Source organism: Rattus norvegicus, chromosome 1 (genome assembly GCF_036323735.1).
Source record: "Rattus norvegicus strain BN/NHsdMcwi chromosome 1, GRCr8, whole genome shotgun sequence".
Lineage (NCBI taxonomy): Eukaryota > Metazoa > Chordata > Mammalia > Rodentia > Muridae > Rattus > Rattus norvegicus.
The window spans coordinates 211,056,612-211,080,321 of NC_086019.1; the positions used below are offsets into that span (position 1 = coordinate 211,056,612).

A 23,710-nucleotide genomic window follows, 5' to 3' on the forward strand; every position below is an offset into this window, starting at 1 on the left:
CTAAAGTCACAATACAGACCAGGATACTCTCAAATTCACAGAGATCTACTAACCTCTGTGCAACTTTTCCTGATTATTAAGGCATCGACCAAAACCCATCTGTGTCTAGCTGTCTTTTAATTCCAAAATGATAGTGATTAATTGACAATAAACTTAAGTGGCTTGAAGATCAAGCAGAAAATTCTCTTACCTTATCCCTTTTTGGCCACTGTACTATGGGAACTCCAGTGAGGGCTAACTTGGGATCACTACTGGCAAGTTCTTCCAGCAAAATCTAAGGATCAAAGAAGTTGAGTACAGTCAACACAAAGGCTAAGCACTCTCAACAACATGCAGACTCAGCCTTACCTGTGCCCTGTGAGCACCACAAGATGGACAGGTTGGCTGCACTTTCCCTTCATACACTTATGGCAAACCAATTATATCAACAATGGAAAGAGAAACCTCAGATTATACCTATCTGCTATTGAGACTCTAACTTTGGATCGCCAACAGTTCTAGGACCGAGGAAGCAGATCTAGTCAGCTCCAGGCCAGCCTGGGCTACACAGTGAGGCTTTATCTCAAACAAGAACAGAGACTTCTTGCTCTCAACACCGTATCTATATATTTCTAAGAAACTGACGCAACTAGATACTATAGTGTTACAGTGTTTTATGTCAAGCAATTCTATACAGGTACAGGATAATCAAACTTTTCATTACTTCTGCCCTTTTCTAGTCTTTTGTTTGTTTTGTTTTTCAAGACAAGGTTTCTCCAGGTAGTCTAGGAAGTCTCACTGTAGACCTGGCTGGCCTCAACCTCATAGAGATCGGCCTGTTTGTGTCTCCCTGTTTATGCTGGAATTAAAAGTGCAGCTTCTTCTGCATTTTTTCTACAGCAGCAATTATCAGTTTTTGTTTTTATTTTGTAGGTGTGGGCAAAGGGACACCAAAATGAATGGCTAATATTAAATTAGTAGGACAATATAACCTTAATGTCCTTGTTCAAAAGAAGACTTACTTCTAGAGGAGAAGAGGAAGCAGTACTGGGGATTAAACCCACAATCTCACGCATGCACATTCTAGGCTAATGCTCTTCCCCAGACAGACTTGTTCCAAGGCTGATTACAGCTGCACACCCTCTGGGAGTTCACAGTGCACACAGACATGTGAGCAGAGTTTGCTTTGCATTTATAACTATAATAGGAAAGGAACAGTCTTAGATCAATGGTTCTTATGGCTTTAATAAAAAGTTTGGATGGCTTAGGAATAATGTGACAGTAAGAAGCTGCCAGTGAATCATATTGGTTGACTTTATTTTGAGACATTTTATGTCTGAAAGAGATCCTGAACCACAAACCACCTAGTAGAATATCCCCTTTGACTGCATGAACCACAAAGCAATGAATGCTACAGCAAAAGAACATAAGAGACAGCTTAGCTTTTTCTTAAGTGTAAATACACTAGCTTTCAGCAAAAACTAAACTTTGACCTAGAAGGATTAGTGCTTGGGTCATCCTTAACAAGCATTTTCATAATCAGAACTTTTAACTATTTTTATCCTTAACCTACAGATTATGCTCTAAATTCCAGAATTAGGGCTCACAAAAATCTCTTTATATATTCTGAAAGATTCCTCTATTAAGATCCCCTTTTTACCAAATCTCCAGATGCCTCACACCTTCCCCCAAACCAATCTCATTTTCAGTCATTTTATTTACTTCAAGTTGCTATGGCACCCTATTCTAGAACCTCATGCTAGCACCATACTGTGTGGGGGTGAAGAGGCAGGGTGTGGTACCACGTGGGACAAGGTTCTGGTCCCAGCTCTTAATCTCCCTAGGGTGAAAAATTCAGGTCCATTCAAAATGTGCACTGAGGAGTGCATGGCTCCCCTCCCCCACTTTGCATAAGGGAGGAGTAGGACTCTGCCCATTTCCTCTGCGGGAGAGAACTGAGCTGTCCACAAACAGGGACTTTCCACTTTCAGCAAAACAGACTCCACAGAAAGACCTATGATTAAGAGAGTAGAAAAGGAACTTAAGTTCACTGAAACAGTTTAATTCCACCTGCAAGACTTCTGTAGGGGGCACAGGGAAGGGCAGAAAGACAAACTGTGTGGGTTGCGTTGGGTGGGGGCAGTTAACATACACACCACTCAATTACTGGTGTATGTGTGGGTGTGGAGGGAAATGCAGATTTCCTTCCCAGCCTAAATTCGGTGGGGCCAAGTCCGCAATGGTTTCATTAAAAAAGACTGTAGCTGAGGTCCTAGGAGAAACCATAAAAAAAGCTACCACCACTCGCCAGTGGGGATTTAGGATCAGGGATCGAGGGTGGGGGTGGGTGGAGTGCGGAAAGGCTCTGCCTATCTAGGTTCTAGGCATTTGGGAAAACATTCAAACACAGGCCCACACCCCAGAGAACACAGGAAGGGAAAGAGAACGAAGGGCCTCTGATCAAGCAGTAAGTACTCCCCAAAGCCAAGCAACCCAGTTCCAAAGCACATCCCACCAGCTAGAGAACAAGTGTTAACAACGGCTCAAACAACACAAGTAACACACGCATTGTCCTGGACTCGCCCAGCAGGCAGTTCTGCCTTTTATGAGAGACAAAGTCTCTACAGTTATACACACCCCAAACCAGAAAGGGACTGCCAACCGACCGCCTGACCTTGCATTTCTTGTTGCTCTGGAGCTGCAGTGGCTCTTGGGTGAAGTTTCCCCAGCGCCTTTGTTTTGTTTTCTGTGCTGAAGTTGTGCGGAAGGAGTTAGCTTTTCTGCTTCTAGGAAAATCCTGATTTACGGGAAAATCCTGAATCTCCCAGAGCACGTAAGGTTGTAACCCTTCAGGCTACTCAGAACAGCGTGGAGCACTCTGAGCTCCTTCTAAAGCCCTTCAGCTCAGCCGCGGCTTCCTGTGCCTGCGAACAATGCTGCTGCGTCACCCACATGCAGCTCCCAGAAATGCTTTGCAACGGAAGATGGCAGGAGGGGGAGCGCAGCTCGAGTGAGCCAGCCAGGCAGAGGGCCTGGCCGTTCTGCTGCAGCACCCGGAGGGGAGGTATTTGGCAGCCGCTCACCTCCTCGTGATTGGAGGAAGCATAGCCGGGGGAGGGAGCGTGGCCAGCCCCGGCCCCAGTTCCTTCCCTCCAACACTGCAACAGGAGAACCCAGGGCCAGCTCTGGGAGGGCTCTTGGTACCAGACTTCAGGAGGCACCGGTGGAAGGGAAGGAAGGCTTTAACCCAATCCACAGGCAACATCTTCATACCTTTACAGAAGCCTCACATCATTCAGCTCATTGTCACTTATTGAGATAACCAGAGCTCTCTCACTGACAGTTCACAGATTTCTCTCCTCTCTGGAATCCTAACAAGAGTTGAATCTCTGAGGAGGAAACTGACAGCAGCTTACTTTCCCCAGCTCTTCCTGAGTCAATTGTCTTACACCTGTCCACACTCACATAGCTCCATCCCAGCAGCAAGTATTTATATCAACATCTTCAGAAATACCATATTACAGGTAACACAGAGATAAAATATGGCTGTTCTCATTCACCATAAATACAGTGCATGCCTACTTTTGGTTGTGACAAGGAACCATCAGCATATTAAAACTCTACCTGCAGCAGTCTTTTATCGATTCTATTGTGAACAAATCAAGCTACTCTGGTGTAACTGTAGATCAGAACACTTTATCCTCTTGACTCTATACAAGATACAGACAGGGAGTTGGGGAATAGGCCTCTCCCAGCTGCAGTCAGTAGTCTCCTCTGCCCATCAGAAGGCCTCACACTCCAGACACCACTCGTTTCTAAATGCCTGCCTCATTTACAATCCTAAGGTGTGACTACCTTAATGATCCTCTATGAAGCAAACAGCCCTTCATCCTATTGACACTTTGATGACATCATTTATTCTGTCTAGAGGTCCTGGAGCCAGGTCGAAGCTCAAAGTTGGTTCATACGCTCACTGAGATACCGGAGAAAGGGCAGACTCACCCGGGTGAGTCTGAGGTCTACACACATCAGCACAGGAAGAGAAGCTGCTAAGAAGCAGCAGAATTTGCATTTTCCAGAACCTCCTAATATAACTGACATAACATCTAGCTTTTCCTACCATTAATTTTTTAAGTTACATTTATTTATTTATGTGTGCATATGGATGTCAGGGATAACTTTTATCATATGGGTCCCTGAATGCAGGTTGTTAAGCTTGGCAGTAAGTGCCACAATCATGAGTTGTTTCTGGAATAGATACAGTGGCCTAACAGGATTTCTGGCATCTGAAATGGTGTCAAGGGCTGTGTTTGTGGATACACTTTCTGCCAGATTGTTTCCCTCCCTGTGTTGCCTACCCAGGCTTAGCTCTAACCTGTGGGGGCTTAAAATGATCCTCCTGGATTCTGAACTTGTTCCATGTGCTTATTTTCATAGTAGCTTACAGAATGAAAGAGACACTTCTGTGTTCTTGGTTGAGTTCTTCTAGAAAATGCTTACATGGTCATCCTAACCTCAGATCGCTCCTTTGTACTTCCACTTTAAGATTTCAGGACAAAGTATATTCAGTTTATTTCATATGAAAAGTTTTAACAGTGATCTAGCTGGGGTTGGAGAGATGTCTCAGAGGTTAAGAGCACTGACTGCTCTTCCAGAGGTCCTGAGTTCAATTCCCAGCAACCACATGGTGGCTCACAACCATCTGTAATGGGATCTGATGCCCTTCTCTGGTGTGTCTGAAGACAGCTACAGTGTACTCAGATATGTAAAGAAAATAAATATTAAAAAAAAAACAAACAAACAAAAGGCAAACAAAAAACCCTAGTGACAGAACTATTGGGAAGTTTCTTTTAAAATGCTTATCTTCAGTGCTATCTATCCTAGAGGGATTAGTACTTTAGAAAAACATATTACCTCAAGGAAAATTGGTTATAGCCAAAACCTATCCAAAAAAAAAAAAAAAAAAGACATACCACTGCAAAACTCACTCCAATAATTTTCAAGTCACACACTAAACAGACCTAATTTACCCTCTCTTGTAATTAACAATAAATAGTGGCTGACAAAAAAAAAAAAAAAAAAAAGAGTAAACTGAGAAGATGAGACAAAAGATTATAACTTCAGGACCTACTTAGGCTTCACAATGGAACCCTGTCTCAACAGCTAAAGAGGAGCCGTGTGGCAGTGTACATCTTTAATCTCGAGACTTGTGAGGCAGAGGCAAGCAGGTCTCTTTGAGTTCCGGCCAGCTTGGTCACAGAGAAACTATGTCTCAAAATACCAAACCAACCAATAAAAAACAAACTCCCCAAACCTTTTTCAAAAACATCCAGGTCAATAGATAAGTCAGTAAGTATGGAGCAAGACCAACAACCTAATTTTGATTCCTGGAATCCTCAAAAAGGTTTAAGGAGAGAACCTATTTCACAAAGTTATCCTCTTATGAGGATGTACCCCCCTTAGGATACTAACCAAAAAAGTTTTGTTTTGTTTTCCCAAAGTGGGGGGCATATGAGGGTCCAATACCTGAGGGCCATCCTCTGGGCTTACAGATGTGCATCCCCCCACCAACACATACACATAGTATCTTGTTAGTGAAAATTGCAAATGAAACTTCATTGTTTGTTGTCTTATTTACTTTATGATGTATATGCATGCTTTCCCTGCATGTATATGCACCACTGCATGCCTGGAAACTGAGGTAAATAGAAGCCAGCAGTGGATTCCCTGGCATTGGAATTACAAATGGCTGTGAGCTGCCTTAGAGGTGCTGGCACTGTAACATGGGTTCTCTGAAAGAGCAGCCAGTGCTCTTAAAAACTGAGCCAGCTCTCCAGCCCCAGGTAACTACTATTCCTGTGGTTATTTGCTACCACAACTCTGATTCAGTACTATTAGACTTCTGGGGTAGAACTTAGTGCAAATCTCTAGATGAAAGATAAAATTTTAGAAGTGTAAGTTAGAATAGCATGAATTTATTGCACTACAAAGAACAGTTTCCCAATTAATAAAACTGAAAGCTGTTAGCATTTATAGAACATTATTATAGTCAATTTGTTTCATCTACCAGGACGGTTTTAGCTGGTGAAAATGAGAAGACTGGTACTTACTCCTTCCTTAGGATAAACTCATCTTCCCTCAGAGTTTGCTCTGAGGCCAGTGCATAGGAAATGCACAATGTTTGTACTTAGCCTACTTCAATGCCCATTCTACAAATGGACTTGAAGGCCCTAGAGACTAAGACTAAGACTGAGATGAATGAATTTCACAGATTTGTGATTAGCTACTTTGTTACCACTCCAGTTAAATTCTTCCAGTTGACTGTCATCACCTTTTTAGTGTCCTGTTCACAGCAGCTTAGAATGAACTTTCAAGAAGCCTTTCAATGAGCTACTTCTATGAATGGAGCTATACTATACAGTTTTACATTCTGCCTTTTTATTCAATATATATTAAGTTGCAACTCTTCTACTTGACAAACTAAAAATATCTTAATATAGTAGAAATACTATAATACATTATATTTTCTCAAACAATCAAGGTTACTCAAACATTTCCAGCATTATTTATGCTGATTCACTTTATCAATAAACTCATATCCTTTAAATGCTCTATTTTTTTCACTTAATCCTATTCTAATTCTATCCTCTATGATTCTTCAACACTATAAAACTTAACATTTTAGAATGTTGAAAGTTCTTTATGACAGTACTAAAATGAACTTTTCTTCAAGGAAATATGTAATTATGGCTATGTCATCTTATTTTTCTTTCATCTATCCTACTCACTATTTCTAAGAAACAGATAGATTGTAACAATATTTAATTCCTTTCTACATAAAAGAGTAAACTGCTTCCTTTTCCCAACTGCAGCTTAGCCACCAGCATATAAGTGCTAAATTCTCCAGTGTTGCAGAGTTCCCATCTATGTAGTGATTTGACACCTACCCAACCTAATTGTTCTAATTTTGTTAGTGGTGTTTGAGACAAGATCTCACTCCATAGCCCAGACTGGTCTCAAACTTGACCTTGTTCCAGCTTTCTGAGTGCTTGGTATTTATAGGCAGGAGCTATCACCTTGCATTAAAAAGAAAAGGTGGGGGTGGAGCATTTTATTTTTAATTATGTGTATAGAGACATGTGCATGAGTGATACAGAGTTTAGGCCAGAAGAGGGCACCAGACTGCTAGAGCCAGTGTTAGTGTGAGCTTGGAATGAGTCAATCAATATGAATGCTGACTACCAAACTTGGATCCTCTTGAAAGAGCAGCAGAGTGGCAAGTGCTTTTAACTGCTGGATCACCTCTGACAATGACGTAAAAAAGGAAGGGTTAGGGGGTTGGGGATTTAGCTCAGTGGTAGAGCGCTTGCCTAGCAACCGCAAGGCCCTGGGTTCAGTGTTCAGTCCCCAGCTCTGAAAAAAAGAAAAAAAAAAAGAAAAAAAAAAAAAAAAAGAAAAGGAAGGGTTAGACTAAAACTCTGCTATATACCAGGCTGGTCTTAAACTGACCAGGCTCAATGCTTTTTTGTTGTTGTTCTTTTTTTTTTTTTTTTTTTTTTTTTGTTTTTTTTTGGAGCTGGGGACAGAACCCAGGGCCTTGCGCTTCCTGGGCAAGCGCTCTACCACTGAGCTAAATCCCCAACCCCTTGTTGTTGTTCTTGCTGATACTGAGATTCTTAAATTTAAGCTCTGAACTTTGTAAAACTCTCACTACACATAACTGATAGACTCTGTTCTTTAAGACTGGATCCAAGTATTTTCTTTTTACTTTTGAAAGGGATTCTATTTTGTTGACCAGGCTAATCTGAAACTCCTAGGCTCAACTGATCCTTCTGCCTCTATCTACCTTTTGAGTCGATGTTATTACAGACGAGTAACATGTCCAGCTCTATAGAGGCTGCATTCTGACATCTCATCTGAGGTAAACAAGAAAAGTTATGAAGTCCTGAAACAAGAATTTAAAAACTGTCAGTCTATTCAGTCATAGGTCACTAGGTTCCTCATGCTCCAACCTGTGCCGTCACGTCTTAGTCAGTGCTGACAGCTATACACTTCCTAGTAATTCTGTGTGATTTTCAGATGGTTGGAGTCCTTTGGAAGCCTCCCCTTAACTTACTCACCTGCCTTCCTACTGCTTCCTTTTATCATTTTTTCTACATTCTCTCCTGGTAATCTATTGGATCATGATTTCCTTTAATCTCCATACAGAAGCCAAGCATGGCAGCTGGTACACACTTGTGTTCCTAGTACCTGGGAGACTCAAGTAGGAAGATTCATAATTTGAGGTCAGCCTGGGCTCCCCAGCAAGACTCTGCCTAAAAACCAAACCAAACAATTTCTTTATTTAGCCACATTATATCACTTACTTAAGCAAGTTTTTGTATTTCTAGCAGGAACTTTGACCTTGAACAATAAAATACTGTAGTATAATAGGGTATCTACAACTGGATTTAGTTAAAATTAGATCCATAGACAAACTTAGATATACTTAGAACTAAAAAGATACTCATTTTTATGAACTAGAAACACACAGACCAAGAGAATGTTGTAAGACAGTTTTAGGAAGGGCTGGAGAGATGGCTCAGTGGTTAAGAGCACCCGACTACTCTTCCAGAGGTCCTGAGTCCAATTCCCAGCAACCACATGGTGGCTCACAACCATCTGTAAAGAGATCAGATGCCCTCTTCAGGTGTATCTGAAGACAGCTATAGTGTACTTATATATAATCAATGAATAAATCTTAAAAAAAAAAAAGATAGTTTTAGGAAATGTTTCTTTTATAGAGTTTCTAAAGATAACTGTTCAAGTTAAACAAGTCTTAAAAGTCAAAATTTATTGTTTACCACATGCACTTGTGATAGAATATCTTCAAAAAAGAGGTTGTTGTAGATACAGGTACAGACACCTAATTTCTGAAAAAGGTATTAAAATATACCTTGAAAAAAGACAGATTCACCAAATGATGTTTAGAAAACTAGCTTAGACTATCTATGTAGAAGATCAGACTCGTTTACCCTAAACAAAAATCAATTCAAAATTGGTCAAAGATCTGTAACATCAAATTTGATAGAAAACATGGATGAGGGCTAGTGAGACCATTCAGTGGAAAAAGGGCACCTGCTTCTAAGACTGGAGACCTGAGTTTTATCCCTGGAACCCATGTCATGGAAAGAGAGGAGTGATTCCACACTAAAACTGTATGTCTTTTTGTTTGTTTTAAAATAGAAGCCCAGTTTGCCAGCAGATACCTTTAATCCCAGAATACAGGAAGAAGAGACAGAGGTAGGTAGCTATCTGTGAGTCGGAGGCCAGCTTGGCTGACATAGTGAGTTCCAGGATAGCTAGAGTTATGTAGAGAGATCTGGTAGCAAAACAAAACATGTCCCCCAGTAACGGGGAGGGGCCTGGGGCTAGAAAGATTGCTCAGTGGTTAGAAGCTCCTGTGGCTCCTTCAGAGGACAGCAGTTTGGTTGTTCAGTCCATTCATTGGACATGGCTCAGAAACACCTGTAACTCCAGTTCCAGGTATCTAACACTTTTCTCTGGCCTCAATAGGCACACACATATAAGTAACATTTAATTTAATTTAATTTAATTTTGAGACACGGTATCTCTGTGTAGTCTTGCTGGTACTCACTCTGATCAGGCTGGCCTGGAAAGGTGTGAGCCATCACCATCACCCAGCTACAATTTAAAAAACAAAACAAAGCAAAACAAAACACACTTCAAGATACATTTGTAAGCCAGGTACGGTAGCATACACCTTTAATTCCAACTACTGTAGAGGCAGAAGCAGGAGAATATTGGTGAGTTTAGGGCTGCCCTGATCTACATAGGGAATGCCAAGACAGCCAAGGCAACATAGAAAGACCTGATCTAGAGAGATAACTCAGAGGTAACAGAGAGACCCAATTTCAAAAAAAAAAAAAAAAAAAAAAAAAACAAAACACGAAACAAAAGAAACACAAATGCTCGTATCTGAGAAGGTGTATTTAGTCATCAACACCAACTAAAGCTGTGGGGAGACTCCATCATACTCTGGTTCAAATAATTACAAAGACAGCCAATGACCGGAGCTGGCTGTAGAGTTTGCCGCGCAACCCTAAGGACCCAAGTTCAATCTCCATCTCACTGTAATACATATGCCTCCAATGATAATAATAATGATAACAAAGAAAAAAAACCTAGTAATAATGCTAGTAAGGACCTGTGTCAAAAGGAATTCTTGTACATTTCTGGTAGAAATGTCATTTGGTAAGGAATTGTCAAGTCCTCAAAAAACTCAACGAAGAGCTACTATATAATACAGCTGCAATTCTGGGTGTGTAAAGATTCCAATTCACCATACCACAGATATTTGGATAGACATTTTTATTGCTGAGCTATTCACAATAGCTAAGAAATGTAACCAGCTGAGGTGCTTATTAACAGATAAATGAATAATGAAAAGGTGGCATATAATTACAAAGTTTTTGAAATATAAAACCATGGCATTTCAAGAAAATGGATGGAAGTGCAGAATATTATGTATATAGAATCTGTATTTGTATAGGAGAGAATAGGTAGAAAGGAAACCATAGGAGGAAAGGGAAAGAGCAGAGGAAAGAACATAGGGTAAAGAAATATATGTGACGTGAAGGCAGAAAGGGAGACTATTTGGGGTAGGAAGGGAACCAGAGAATACGGTTGGGAAGGACAGAATCAGCTTCTGGCCAGTATCTTACCTCGTATCTCGTGGTAGGAATGTGAGGATTACAGATGGGCACCACTGCATTAAGTTTTGCCTTATTTGTTTTTTGTTTTTAAAATATAGGCCCTGGGGACTAAACCAAGCTCTTCATGCTTATGCAGCAAGGGACTTTACCTGCTATACCATCTCTGGGAATTATATTCTACTTACTGAGCCATTCACCTGCACGCCCTCCCCACCCCGACCCCACCACTTTTGGTGATAAGATTCAAGTTTTTAGCACTTAGTGTAAGTCAACACTAAATACACATATGTTCCCATTTTCAAAATGGTGAGTTAATATCACTCTAGAAATTGAAACACTGGGCAGCACTGACATAGGCACATATTAAATTCCCCTGTAGTTGACGTATCCTTAATCCCTGTAATTTCTCCCTCCAAATCAAGAAACTTGGCTTTCCTACACATGTCAATGGCTGCTTACCTTTACATCAGCAATCAGAGCATCTTCGTCTTCTATCCCTGTGGGGACACACTTCTTGTGCAGTGGCAGTGACTCTAACTTATCTACAAGACATCGAAGACCTTCAAGTTCAAAGTGGGTCAGATGCACTTGCCTATCCTTTCTAGGGCTACATTGGGGATCCCAAACTTGGCCATTGTGGGATCCCCGACTAGAGTCTGAGGATGAGTCTCCAGACAGAGTTTTCTTCAGATTTGGAAGACTTCGGCAGGCTTTGCCAAGTCCATCATAATCCAGGTTGACTCCATTAGCCACAGGGCTGGTAAGCACAGATCGCTTACTGTTCATGCGTCGGGCTTCTTTGTCCGCCCCTTCCTCATCACCATTTCCAGACTCCAACTCATTTAATTCCATATCTACCAATGCAAAAGAAATACATGCTAGTTGGCTAGTTTATCAACAAGAGAAATAGCACAGTATGTCCAAGGCTATAAATGACAAGGCCAATATTTCTGAAAATCCTTGTTGCAAACAGAAATAGCCCTGGAGGAGTAGGGTAGGGTGGTGCACACCTTTACTCCCAGCGTATTGGTAAGGAGATCAGTGAAATGAGCTTCAGGCTAGACTGGTCTACATAGTGAATTCCAGACCAGCTAGAGTGAGACCCTGCCTCAAAAAAACAAAAACAAAAATGTATGTGAAATTACCATGTTGAGGCTGGAGAAATGGCTCAGTGGTTAAGAACACTTGCACTTGCAAAGGATCCAGGTTCAATTCCCAGTACCCACAGATGATTCAAAACAATCTAGAACTCCAGTTCCATGGGATCTGATACTCTCTTCTAACCACTGCAGGCACCAAGCACACATGTGGTACAAATATATACATACTTCCCATAATAAAACAAATTTAAAAAGAAACTACCATTGATCCAATGAGGCATTTCTCTTGATAACAGTAATTGTTAAGGCACAGAACTTGAAAACAGAGAGATTAGAGTCTGATCAGACTAGTCTAAGGTGTTGCTTTATCAGTCATTAACTATAATATCACAAAAAAAAAAAAATAAAAAATCTTGAGAGTTCAAATTCTTATTTGTGCCAGGTGATGGTGGCGCATGCCTTTAATCCCAGCACTTGAGAGGCAGGGGTAGGGGACTCTCAGAACTCTCTCATTTGTGCCAAGACCCCACAGAGAAACCCTGTCAAACAAACAAAAAGACAAAACTTAAAAAAAAAAAAAAAAAGTTTCTCATTTGTAAAATCAGGCTAATTATACCGACCTCACAGGTATATGGTTATATTACACACACACACACACACACACACACACACACACACACACACACACACACACACATATATCATATAAGAATTTAAACTATATAAGCTAATAAGTTTATTAATAAGCTAGTTAAGCTATAACTTAATAACATTAAAACATATTTAACTGGTCAAAGGTTTGAATGTTCAACCCTTTTTTTTTTTTTTTTTCGGAGCTGGGGACCGAACCCAGGGCCTTGCGCTTCCTAGGTAAGCGCTCTACTACTGAGCTAAATCCCCAGCCCCTGAATGTTCAACCCTAAATGGGACATCTATACATCACCTCTTCAAAGGCTCAGGAACCACAAGAGACAGAAAGAATATAATGTCTGAAGGAAATGATGGTGTATTATTCAATGCTACATTCCAGGAATAAAACAGGAATCTTAAATTTTAAGTGGCTTTGACTGTTTATGATGCACAAGAACTGTATAAAATTGGGCCATCAACTTCCATCATGGTTGGGAGAGGATCATAAGGGCCTGACCCTCTCTAAAATCTATGGACAGTTAAGTCCCTCTTCTCCCTGGATCGTTTGGCAGTTCCTAGTTATAGGGAGAGAAATTTTCTTCAGTGGTATAGCCACTTGCTGCCCATGTCTATAAATAATCCTTTACACAAGATTCTATGTTAACTCTAGTTGTATTTATTAGTTGATAATCCCTAAAGGGATTACAGAGATAGCTAGCTCAACAGTTAAGAGAACTGGCCGCTCTTCCACGACTCAAGTTCAATAGTTTAATACACACACACACACACACGCACATACACACACACTCTCTCTCTCTCTCTCTCTCTCTCTCTCTCTCTCTCTCTCTCTCTCTCTAATGCCAATTCCAGAAGCTCTTCTAGTACCCTCATACAGACATGCATGCAGGCACCAATGCATATAAAATAAAAATGAATTAATCAAATTCTTTTTGAAAAAAAGAAAATCTTCCTTTAAGAAAATGAAAGTAGGGCTAAAGAGATGGCTCAGCGGTTAAGAGCACTGACTGCTCTTCCAGAGGTCCTGAGTTCAAATCCCAGCAACCACATGGTGACTCACAACCATCTGTAAAGAGATCCGATGCCCTCTTCTGGTGTATCTGAAGACAGCTACAGTGTACTTATATATAATAAATAAATAAATAAATAAATAAATCTTTAAAAGAAGCTCTACATGCAGGGGAGATCAGACATGAAAGTAATGAGGGATAGATGTTTGAATATATCATAAGGAAATCAGTATATATATGTTAATAAAAAACAAAAGCAATGTATCACTTATCTCCAGGAGATGAATATAGCAACCCAATCAAAGATCAGATAACAGTATTTCATTCAGCCCAGTAATTCACATCTATTTGTGTATTTAGTGTTCAATCGCAGTAAATGAATTTGCAATTTTCAAACAGACAAGTACAAAAACGAAACAAAACAAAAAACCCCAACTGTAGCTACAGTATATTGTCAGTTCTAGTGTGTCTTAAAAGTTCATGGAATCAAGATACTTACCCATGCTAAGGGATTCTTTCTGAAATTCCTTAGTTAGGTGAGATCGGTTGGTTATGCAGTATACATAGCGCTCCAACACATACCAACACATTTCATAGTAAAATGGGTAACGGAATTTATTTGGAACCTACAGAGAAAAAGAATAATGAGAAGACAAGGCAATGACAATTTTCTAGGGAAGAGAATATAAAAGACAATCTCTATAACTGCAGTAATTAACCCAGGAAAAATTATTGTTAGTCAATCTATAAATTCAAGCTAGACTTAAGTTCTGAGGCTAGAACATAAGTCAATCTGTCAATTTTGAGACAGGAATGGTAGTTTGTAACTGCAATCTCAACACAAGAAATAAGGTCAAGGCAGGTTTGGACTTCATAGAGACATCCTGTCTCAAAAAGGAAAAGAAATGCTTTAGAGTAAGAATGAAGGCATTCCAACCTTGGCTCTGTTTTTTCTGAATCTTAAAGAACACAGGACAAAGAATCTAATGAATGATAGACAGGACATAAAGTCACACTTATAGAAGGTCTATCACTGTATGTATCAAAGTATAATTTTAGACTCGTTCTCAAGCTGCATGCTGTTTAGAAGACTGAGCCTCTGTCCTTTGTCGTCACCAATCAGACTAATCTGTATGGTTTTATCTGTCACTATCTTTATAGCATGAACACGCTTTCCAATTCAGAGCATCTTAAAAATTATTTCAGAAATATAAAGAAATGTCCCTTAGATATACCACTGTGGAGGATAAAGTAAATTAAAATTACCATAAAGCAATGAAAAAAGAAGATGAGATCCAGGTACCATTCTAAAATATATCTGCTACCCTCTGGCTAATATCTTTAATCTTAGCACTCAGGGAGCAGAGACAAACATATTTCTGTGAGTTTGAGGCCAGTCTAGTCTACATATAAGTTCCATAACAGCCAGAGTTACATAGAAAAACCCTGTGTTAAAAAAAAAAAAAAACAAAATTAAACGAGGCATGGTGGCCCATGCCTTTAATCCCAGTAACAGGGACGCAGAGCCAAGTGGATCTCTGTGAGTTTAAGACCAGCCAGAGTTGTTTTTTATTTCAGATTTTTGGTCTTTCCAGCCAAGGTTTCATATAGCCTTGGCTGTCTGGAATGCTCTCTCTATGGACCAAGCTAGCCCCAAACACACAGAGATCTGCTTGCCTCTGCCGTTGGGATTAAAGGCATGGACCAGTACTGACAGTCAAGGCTGTAAAACACAAGAGAAACTCTGTCTTGAAAAATTAATTAAGTCAGTCTAGACAGACTCTATCTGCCACTCTCTTTTAAGAAAGTCTATATATTAAGGCCAAACAGCACCCCTTATGATGTCCAGCTGTGTTCGTGAATTTAAAATAAAAAGGAATCCCTTTCAAAACCTTTCACCAGGTCACAGGGTATCATTATGAAGTGAGGAAATCACTTTATCATTAGACAAGAAGCATACAAACAATGAAGGATATGACCAGACCCAGACCTGGATTTCTTGTATGATTATGGCTTTAACCAGAATTTTCTTCTTTCTCATTTAAAAGCCAATTTCTTTCTGACCAAAGAGTATTGGGTCTTCTTAAATTAAGTACAACACACTATTCTTGATTAGCCTTTGAAGTATATTAATACTTTTTGGGAAAGTTCTTGAGGAGTTCAGGTCAAGTATAAATTATTAAAAAAAAAACTCAATAAATTTTACGAAAGCTGATTAATATAGACACTTATGATTGGGGGAGGGAAAGGCTCAACAAGATGGCCTTTACCAATGGTTAAAGACGCATGCAGCCAAGCTGGACGACCTCAATTACATTCCTGGGACATGGTGAAAATAAGAGAACATGACTTCTGCAAGTTGTCTTTTAACCTCCATTCATATGCCTTGGCATAGCAACCCAACATAAATGCACAAAATAAATAAAATTTAGTTTTAAAAAGATGTTTGTATTTTTAAAATGGAAAAGTAAAGAAGGGGAGGACTGGTAATCAAAATAAAGACAGAAAACCTCAAGGTATGAAATTTGAAGTAATCATCCCCATTCCACAAATTATTCATGAGTGTAAAAATGAAAAACATGTTTCAAGAGATTATACAAATATCTAGATAACAGCTTCACAGACTTAAAAAGTCCCCAAAACAAAAGTCAAGTGTTCAGTAATTTCTTTTTATTATGTTCTCAATATGTGGAAACTTTTTAATGAAAAAACAATCTGAAAATGTAACAAATGATACAGGAATCCCTGTCTGATATACTTAGTGATTTGTGAGGATGGAGGATAGCAGTGTGTACATATGAAGGTTAGTTAGAAGGTAACCTGCCAGTGTCAGTTCTGTCCTTACACCATGTTCATCCTGGGGCTTGAGCTCTGTTATCAATCAGTATCTTTACCTGCTAAGCCACCTCATCCCATCAATCAATCTCTTTATTAAACTTGTCTTTTTCTTTTGAGACACGGTCTTGCTACATAGGCCAGGCTGGCCTTAAACTCACAATCTTCCTGTCCCTGAGTGCTACAAAGATGAGAGGCATGTGTTACCATGTTCACCTAATATCTGTCTTAAATGGGGAAATATCTTCACCTATAATTGTTACATTACTCACCCGTGTTCGATCTTCAATACTATATATCTTTAATTGCATGGGGATGTTAAAGCTATGCAAAAAATTGCCTCCAAACACTAATGTGTCCGTAGGAGTATACACAGCATGAATCCAACCTGGAAGACAGGGCATAGAGTCAGCATTGAAAGCACATACTGTAATATAGTTTCTTCAGAATAGTACAAGACTTCTAGATTATATATTATTATATATTATATATTCTTCTCTTTTTTGGAAACAAATCCTTGATGCATAGCCCAGGTTCCTTTAATGGCTGGTCAAGTTACCTCTCAAAGCCTCATTTTTTTTCTTTAGAACTAGAATAAATTATATTTTATATGGTGGTAAGCATTAAATGAGAGTATATATCTAAGGAACAAGGTTTATTTTTAAGACAGGCTCTTAAAACTGCTGATTCAGCATTCCCCACTCAGGTGAGGAAAGTTGGCTCTCCTCACTAGAGAAGACACATCACAAGTAAAACTTCTGAATTTCAGGGCTTAATATACAGTCCAAATGTATATGTTTGAGAAGTATTGTGCCAGTATTAAGCACTGCTTTTGCTATTTTTCTTTTTTAAGGTTTATTTACTTTGTTTATGACTACAGTATAGCTGTCATCAGACACACCAGAAGAGCACATCAGATTCCATTACAGATGGTTGTGAGCCACCACGTGGTTGCTGGGAATTGAACTCAGGACCTCTGGAAGAGCAGTCAGTGCTCTTAACCACTGAGCCATTTCTTATTTGTTTTTAAATACATATTCTCTGCATGTACTCCATTAAAGCAGGAAAACATTGTTTGCTGCTGACTGTACGCTCATGCACATGCACGCCGTGCTGACACTGAATTCAGAGTCTGTGCATAATCAGCTTTCTTTAAGAAACCTAGAAAGCAACCTACTTTCCCCACTTTGCTTACCTGAGGGAATAACGAAGGTATAGCCCTGCTTGAGCTCAATTCGTTGGCAATCTGACACCCGGTCACCCAGAAAGATGTCTCCCTGTTTCCCTGATAGCAGCCAATTCTCGTACAGCTCCAGGTTGTGGGCTGTAGGGGGGATGAGCCAGAAGACCTGTGAGTTAAAAAACTTCAGTCTGTTAACAGCTATTGACATGATCCAGTCGTCTCCCTCAATTGATAAACAGGCGCAAAGAGGATTGGAAGGTAGAAGACTTGACTATCTTGGTAGTTCAGGACCCAACAGATCTTTCATGCTAATCACTTGGTCAGACACATCATCTAGATTTCCTGGGACTGTGGCAGAGAATCCTGAATACTAAGAGAAAGAGGCCTTGGGCTTATTATGTGGGTAGTTTCTTACTAACTAGCTAGAGGCTTAAACAGCCCAGTAATTTAGATGTAATCAATCAACTCTAAGATATTGGTCTAGGCTGCTCTGTCTCAAGGTAGTAACTAAGATCAATAGGACAAAATTATGATCCCATCTACACAGATGTTTTGGATATAGAGGTCCATATGTTCTATGTTAAGTTCTTGTTTTCATTCCAGCTCTGTTTTTACTAACAGATGTAGTTCCTCCAAGTGGAGGAATGGCTAACACTACAAACCTCTACTTTTAATTCTAGACTGCAATTCTAATATACTATTTAGAAAAACTCATTTTTCCAATCCTCAAAAAGACAATGTTCCCTTTGGTCACATTTCAGACTAATATCTCCAAGAGGAAGAGCTGGCTGAATCCTAATTTGCTGGACTTTTGGTTAATATATCCAAAACTTATGTTCCCTTACCCTACATTACTTTTTTTACAGATAAAAATGATTATTGTCTTCCTAAAATTACCTCTTCAGCTTCACCTAGAAAATTTATGCTTTAAGAACTGGCCAAATGGGGGCTGGGGATTTAGCTCAGTGGTAGAGCGCTTACCTTGGAAGCGCAAGGCCCTGGGTTCGGTCCCCAGCTCCGGAAAAAAAAAAGAACAAAACAAAGAACTGGCCAAATATTGGTAGAATGACACTGGCCTACATAAATACTGAACCTCTAATGGAATAGCTACAAAGGGTAACAGAATCTACAATTCTCTTCAGATGTTTATGAGTATTACTAGTATATACTAATATACTACTAGTACATTACTAGGTTTCTAGACTATATTAAGCATGTGAATCGGGGCTGGAGAGATGGCTCAGCGGTTAAGAGCACTGACTGCTCTTCCAAAGGTCATGAGTTCAATCCCCAGCAACCACATGGTGGCTCACAACCATCTGTAATGAGATCCGGTGCCCTCTTCTGGCCTGCAGTCACATATGCAGGCAGAATGCTGTACGTAAAATAAATAAATAAATCTTTAAAAAAAAAAAAAAAAAAAAAAAGCAAAAAGCATGCAAATCATATAATTTCTAATTTCACAGTCCTAACCATGACCATACCTTTCCACCTTGGTGGATGTGATACCAAACAGAAGTACCTCCAAAATCCACATGGAAGTCAGTATAGCAGCCTCGAACACTCATTAGACAGTACCTGACCCAAAGAGAAGCAGCAGCATTAATTAGTACAATGATAAAGAGAAATTAACCACCAAAAGAGGTTCCCTAGTGAACCCCTCTACTTGGCATCTAATAAACTTCTGGTAGGTTTTCTTTCTTTCCTTTTTGGAGGGTTTGAAGCAAGGGTTCCTGTCTGTCCTGGAATTTGCTACTTAGAGGGCTGGCCCATGGAATACCAAATCTTGCTAAAGGAATGCAGTTCTATGTCACATTTCTAAGACCATACAATCTTTCCCCTTTATTATGAGATCATGTAATTTCTCACATACTCTTATCAATTTGATGATTTAAAACAGCAAAGCTAGAAAAGGGATGAACCGTTCCTTGTTATCAAAGTTATCAATGTTATACCTCACAGAACACTGGGGAAAGTATACAAGAACAAGTAACTTACTTTTGCACTTTAGGGTACTGCATCTCTAAGATGGCATTTGTTGATTCAGTCTGACTTTCTTTCAAGTGCCTTGGCCACATGTTATCTACCCAGTCAATGAAATCCACCTTTAAAAAAGAGAGAGAGAGAGAGAGAGAGATTTAAGGTCCAAGAAAAGCAGTGGGGTAACAGAGAATTTTAACGTCAAGAAAGCAACTCCTTTAAATGTACTCTGCACAAAATAAACTTTAAAAATCTGTGAGCCTTAGAGTCAAAAGACAAAAGTTCTATAAATAGATAAAAAAGAGAAGCGGTTCCAGTAACAACTGTACAGTCAGCTCTGGTCAAAACCGATTCATTAAAGACAGCTTACAACTAGAAACTTTGTTCTATCAGTATGGGTATAGTAGAGGTTGAAAACATGTCTAAATGTAATTTTTTTTTTAATTTTTTTTTTTTCAGAGCTGGGGACCGAACCCAGGGCCTTGCAGTTGCTAGGCAAGCGCTCTACCTCTGAGCCAAATCCCCAACCCCAAATGTAAAATTTTTAAAAGGTAGTTTCTGATGATACAAAGATCAGGACTAACAAGATGACTTAGAAATAAAGGCATATATGCCACCAAGCACAACAACATCAGTTTGATCCCTAGATCTCACATAGTGGAAAGAACGACCAATTCCCTTACATGTGTATCATGATGCACACATGCACACACACTTACAAATGTTTTAAAAAAAAATAGTATATCAAAAAGGAAAAGAAAAAAGAAATTCAGTATTTGGTAGGAACTGAGTTAGCAATCATAAGTTCCTGATTTATCAAAAATCTGAGATCAAAGGCATAGTTTGGTGATTAGCTCCAGACAAATATTAAAAGTCTTTGAAATAGCTGGACATATTAGTGCACACATTAATCCCAGCACACAGGAGGCAGAGGCAGGAACCACCATACCTGGCTTGAGTTCACAGTCAGGAATTAAGGGAAGAAAGACTCAAAAATATATAGGTACATTTCAAAAGTGGAGCCAATTCTACTTCCTGAATAGCTTCTCAAAAGATAGCCATTACTTTACCCAAAGATAGGTAAAATGAAAATTGACTTTAGGATAGTAGGGTATCAAAAACCAATGAAACCAACTCATTCATTACTACTATTTTTACCTACTAAATCCTACAACATCTTACATAAAATGCTCATCTAGCGAAGTGGATGGATCAGGGGTTCAAAATTCACGTGTTCTAAACAAAATTTCCCTTAATTTTTGTTCATTTTATTTTTTTGCATGGGGTCTCTCTTATGCAATCCAGGCTATCTTGGAACTAGTTATGCAGAACACACTGGTCCCAAACTCAAGAAACTCTCCTACCTCTGTCTCCTGTGTGCTGGGATTGAAGGATTATGCCACCAAACATGGCACACATTCCCAAACCTAAAACAATTATTTCCCTTAAGTTTCTTAGGAAACATAAACCTATAGGATAGAAATTCTTTAAGCCAGTTTCCCAGTAACATTTTAAGATCCTTATCTACCACTGACCAAGTTTCCAATTAAGTTCTTGATGATTTGAATCAAAATGATTCCAATGAAAGTAAAAATGATTTTGGAAAATGAATTTTTCTAAAAATGAAAGCTACTGTTATCTAATACTCTTTCCCACATTTAGCTTAATCTTAGCATGTACAGAGCTATTAAAAAAAAAAAAAAAAAAGACCCTTTATTGAAAATGTGAGCGGTTGGTAGAGCGCTTGCCTAGCAAGCGTAAGGCCCTGGGTTCGGTCCCCGACTCTGAAAAAAAAAAAAGAGACAAGACATAAAAGAAAATGTGAATGCGGCTTCCTGCCCTGGCCACCTGCAGCAAAGTCAAGAGAGTTGGCCACGTCCCATGCCAGCTGCAGCAGTCCAGAGATCAGTAGTCAATAGCTGGGGAGAGTTGAACCCAAGGATTTGAGATCAAGGACTAGCCCTGCTCCCTCAATGGCAAAAACACAGGTGAGCCAGCTCTGAGGACATGAGTAGGAGAGCTGGTCCAGCCTCTCACAGGCTGCAGCATTGGGAGAATGGGCCCCTCGCCCTGACTGGGCAGCATAGGTTCAGTTGAGCAGGCCAAGGGCATGAGAGCAGGAAAACTGACCCTGCTTCCTGAAGATGACAATGCTGGGTGGCTACCTGGAAGCAGTGCTAGAGAATGCCTGCATACCGACAAACTCAGACACCACCCAAGACCAGATTCAGGGCTCTGAAGTGGCCCAAAATCTTTATCATCTGTTAACAGTTGGGATTTATGAAAGGTTCAGTCCTGTTGATTTAATGGTGCAGGATCTCTACACCACAGGGAGACTGCCAAGATAGCTAGGAGAAGTACTGGTGAGGATCCAATACTGATGATATCACAAAAGCCAGAGATCTTGAAACAAGCCACTGAATTATTGCTATGAAAAATTCTAAGTGAAGATACGTGGATGGAGGGATGTATCGTAGGAGACACTGACATACTATAGCTCTACAATGAGATGTTTTCAATGTTTTATTTTGTTTTTTATTTTAGAAGGGAGGTTGCAAGGGTGAAGGATATGAGATGGAGATGGGGTGCATGATGTGAAACACACACAAATCAATAAAAAGTTGAGAGAGAGAGAGAGAGAGAGAGAGAGAGAGAGAGAAATGAGAATGTGGGAAAATGATAAGGACTAACCGTGGAAGGCCGCTGTACCATATTCTCAAGCCTGGTGTGGCTAAACTCTAGGCTGATAACATTATAGAGTTTCTCTCGCTCTTCCTCTGGAGTCTCATAGTATCGTGTCCATTGCGCCATGGTCATTTCAATCCCCTTCTGTGTGTTCACGTCCATGACATCCACCATCCGACGACTCCCTACATGAAAGGAGTTTGATTAAGCCATGATTACTCGTAAATATATTAAGCATGCAAACCACAAGTCCAATTAACAAACTATCCTTTCTTAAAATAACTAGTAACAGACAAGGAAATTACTTGAGAAGGATAATCATAACCACATCAGAGAATGAAAAGGACAACAGGTGCAGTCAAAAATACTACTCAGGGGGTTGGGGATTTAGCTCAGTGGTAGAGCGCTTGCCTAGCAAGCGCAAGGTCCTGGGTTTGGTCCCCAGCTCCAGGGGGGGAAAAAAAATGAGTTGTACTTGGTGGCTCATGCCTTTAATCCCAGCACTTGGCAAGCAGAGGCAGGTGGATCTCTTGGACTTTGAGGCCAGCCTGGTCTACAAAGGAGGTTCCAGGACAGCCATGCCTCTGTTACACATAGAAAACCTGTCTTGGGGGAGGAGGGAGGAGGATTATGTGAGTTAGTGAGTACCAGTTTAAACTTCTCTATTTAGTTGGTTTCTCCAGTCTTGTCAATAACTTTTAATATAAAACTTCTTTACATTTAGTCCACATTTACAGTCTGATAAAACTACTATGTAAACACAGTGTTAATCTTCCTCAAGCATAACAACACAGTGTGCTGCTGAGTATGTTGGAATGCACCTATAATTCCAGCATTCACAGTAGGGTAGAGGCAGGAGAATCTATAAATTTGAGGCAAACTGCTCTACATAGGTCCAAGCCTATGACACACAGTGAGATCTTGACAAGAGAGATAGTGAGCAAGTGCTGCCCCCAAACGTAAGACTAAATCTTACTAAATACACCAGGTAGCAGAAGTTTTTCCTTCTAACAGGTTAAAACGAATCGAATTCCATCACTAGATGAATGAACAAAAAATGGTAAATTATACAATAAGTTTGGGGTGATAGATTCTAATAGTAGATAGTGGTGATAGCTGTACATTGAATAGGAATTAAGGTCAGGTTGTTTGGTACTTTTACACACTGAGCCATCATCCCAGAGAATTAACTGTTTGTATATTTACCTCTATTATGTTTTTTTCCTACTCTCTCCCTTCTTTTCTTCTTCTAGTATTCTCAAAATAAACATTGGTCTATCTAATGCTATCCTTCTGGTCATCTCTTGTCTGATTAATGTTGCTATAACAAAGTATCAGATAGTTACACGGCCCAGGATGACTGGAACTCATGTTCTTGCTTTTCAAACACTGGGATTTTTTAAGAGTGTAAACTACACTTGGATTGTATATATTTAAGATAGCTTCTTTTTATCTTATTTCTCTGTAGGAGCATTCTGTGAATGTATGTCATGGTACCATTATGCTATTTTAGTTTTTTTATGTAATTGATTTTTTGGAGGGGTGGGGGGATTTAAGACAGGGTTTCTCTATGTA

The 23,710-nt window shown here is 39.7% G+C and overlaps 1 protein-coding gene across 5 annotated transcripts in view; it reads right to left on the reverse strand.

The window, feature by feature from the left end:
* The window catches only part of Kdm2a (lysine demethylase 2A), an 83,891-nt gene that overhangs the window by 14,753 nt on the left and 45,428 nt on the right, over window positions 1–23,710 (reverse strand). For 4 of the 5 annotated variants that reach the window (XM_063268221.1, XM_063268223.1, XM_063268222.1 and 1 more), the window contains exons 6-13: window positions 22,142–22,320; window positions 19,469–19,575; window positions 18,955–19,048; window positions 17,483–17,636; window positions 16,560–16,675; window positions 13,952–14,078; window positions 11,154–11,548; window positions 191–274 (exon numbers count right to left, since the gene is read on the reverse strand). In XM_063268221.1, the coding sequence (XP_063124291.1) occupies window positions 191–274; window positions 11,154–11,548; window positions 13,952–14,078; window positions 16,560–16,675; window positions 17,483–17,636; window positions 18,955–19,048; window positions 19,469–19,575; window positions 22,142–22,320 (1,256 nt within the window). Of the gene's footprint in view, window positions 1–190; window positions 275–1,001; window positions 2,611–11,153; window positions 11,549–13,951; window positions 14,079–16,559; window positions 16,676–17,482; window positions 17,637–18,954; window positions 19,049–19,468; window positions 19,576–22,141; window positions 22,321–23,710 lie in introns of those variants that run through there. The other variant, XM_039083854.2, reaches the window with a different exon arrangement.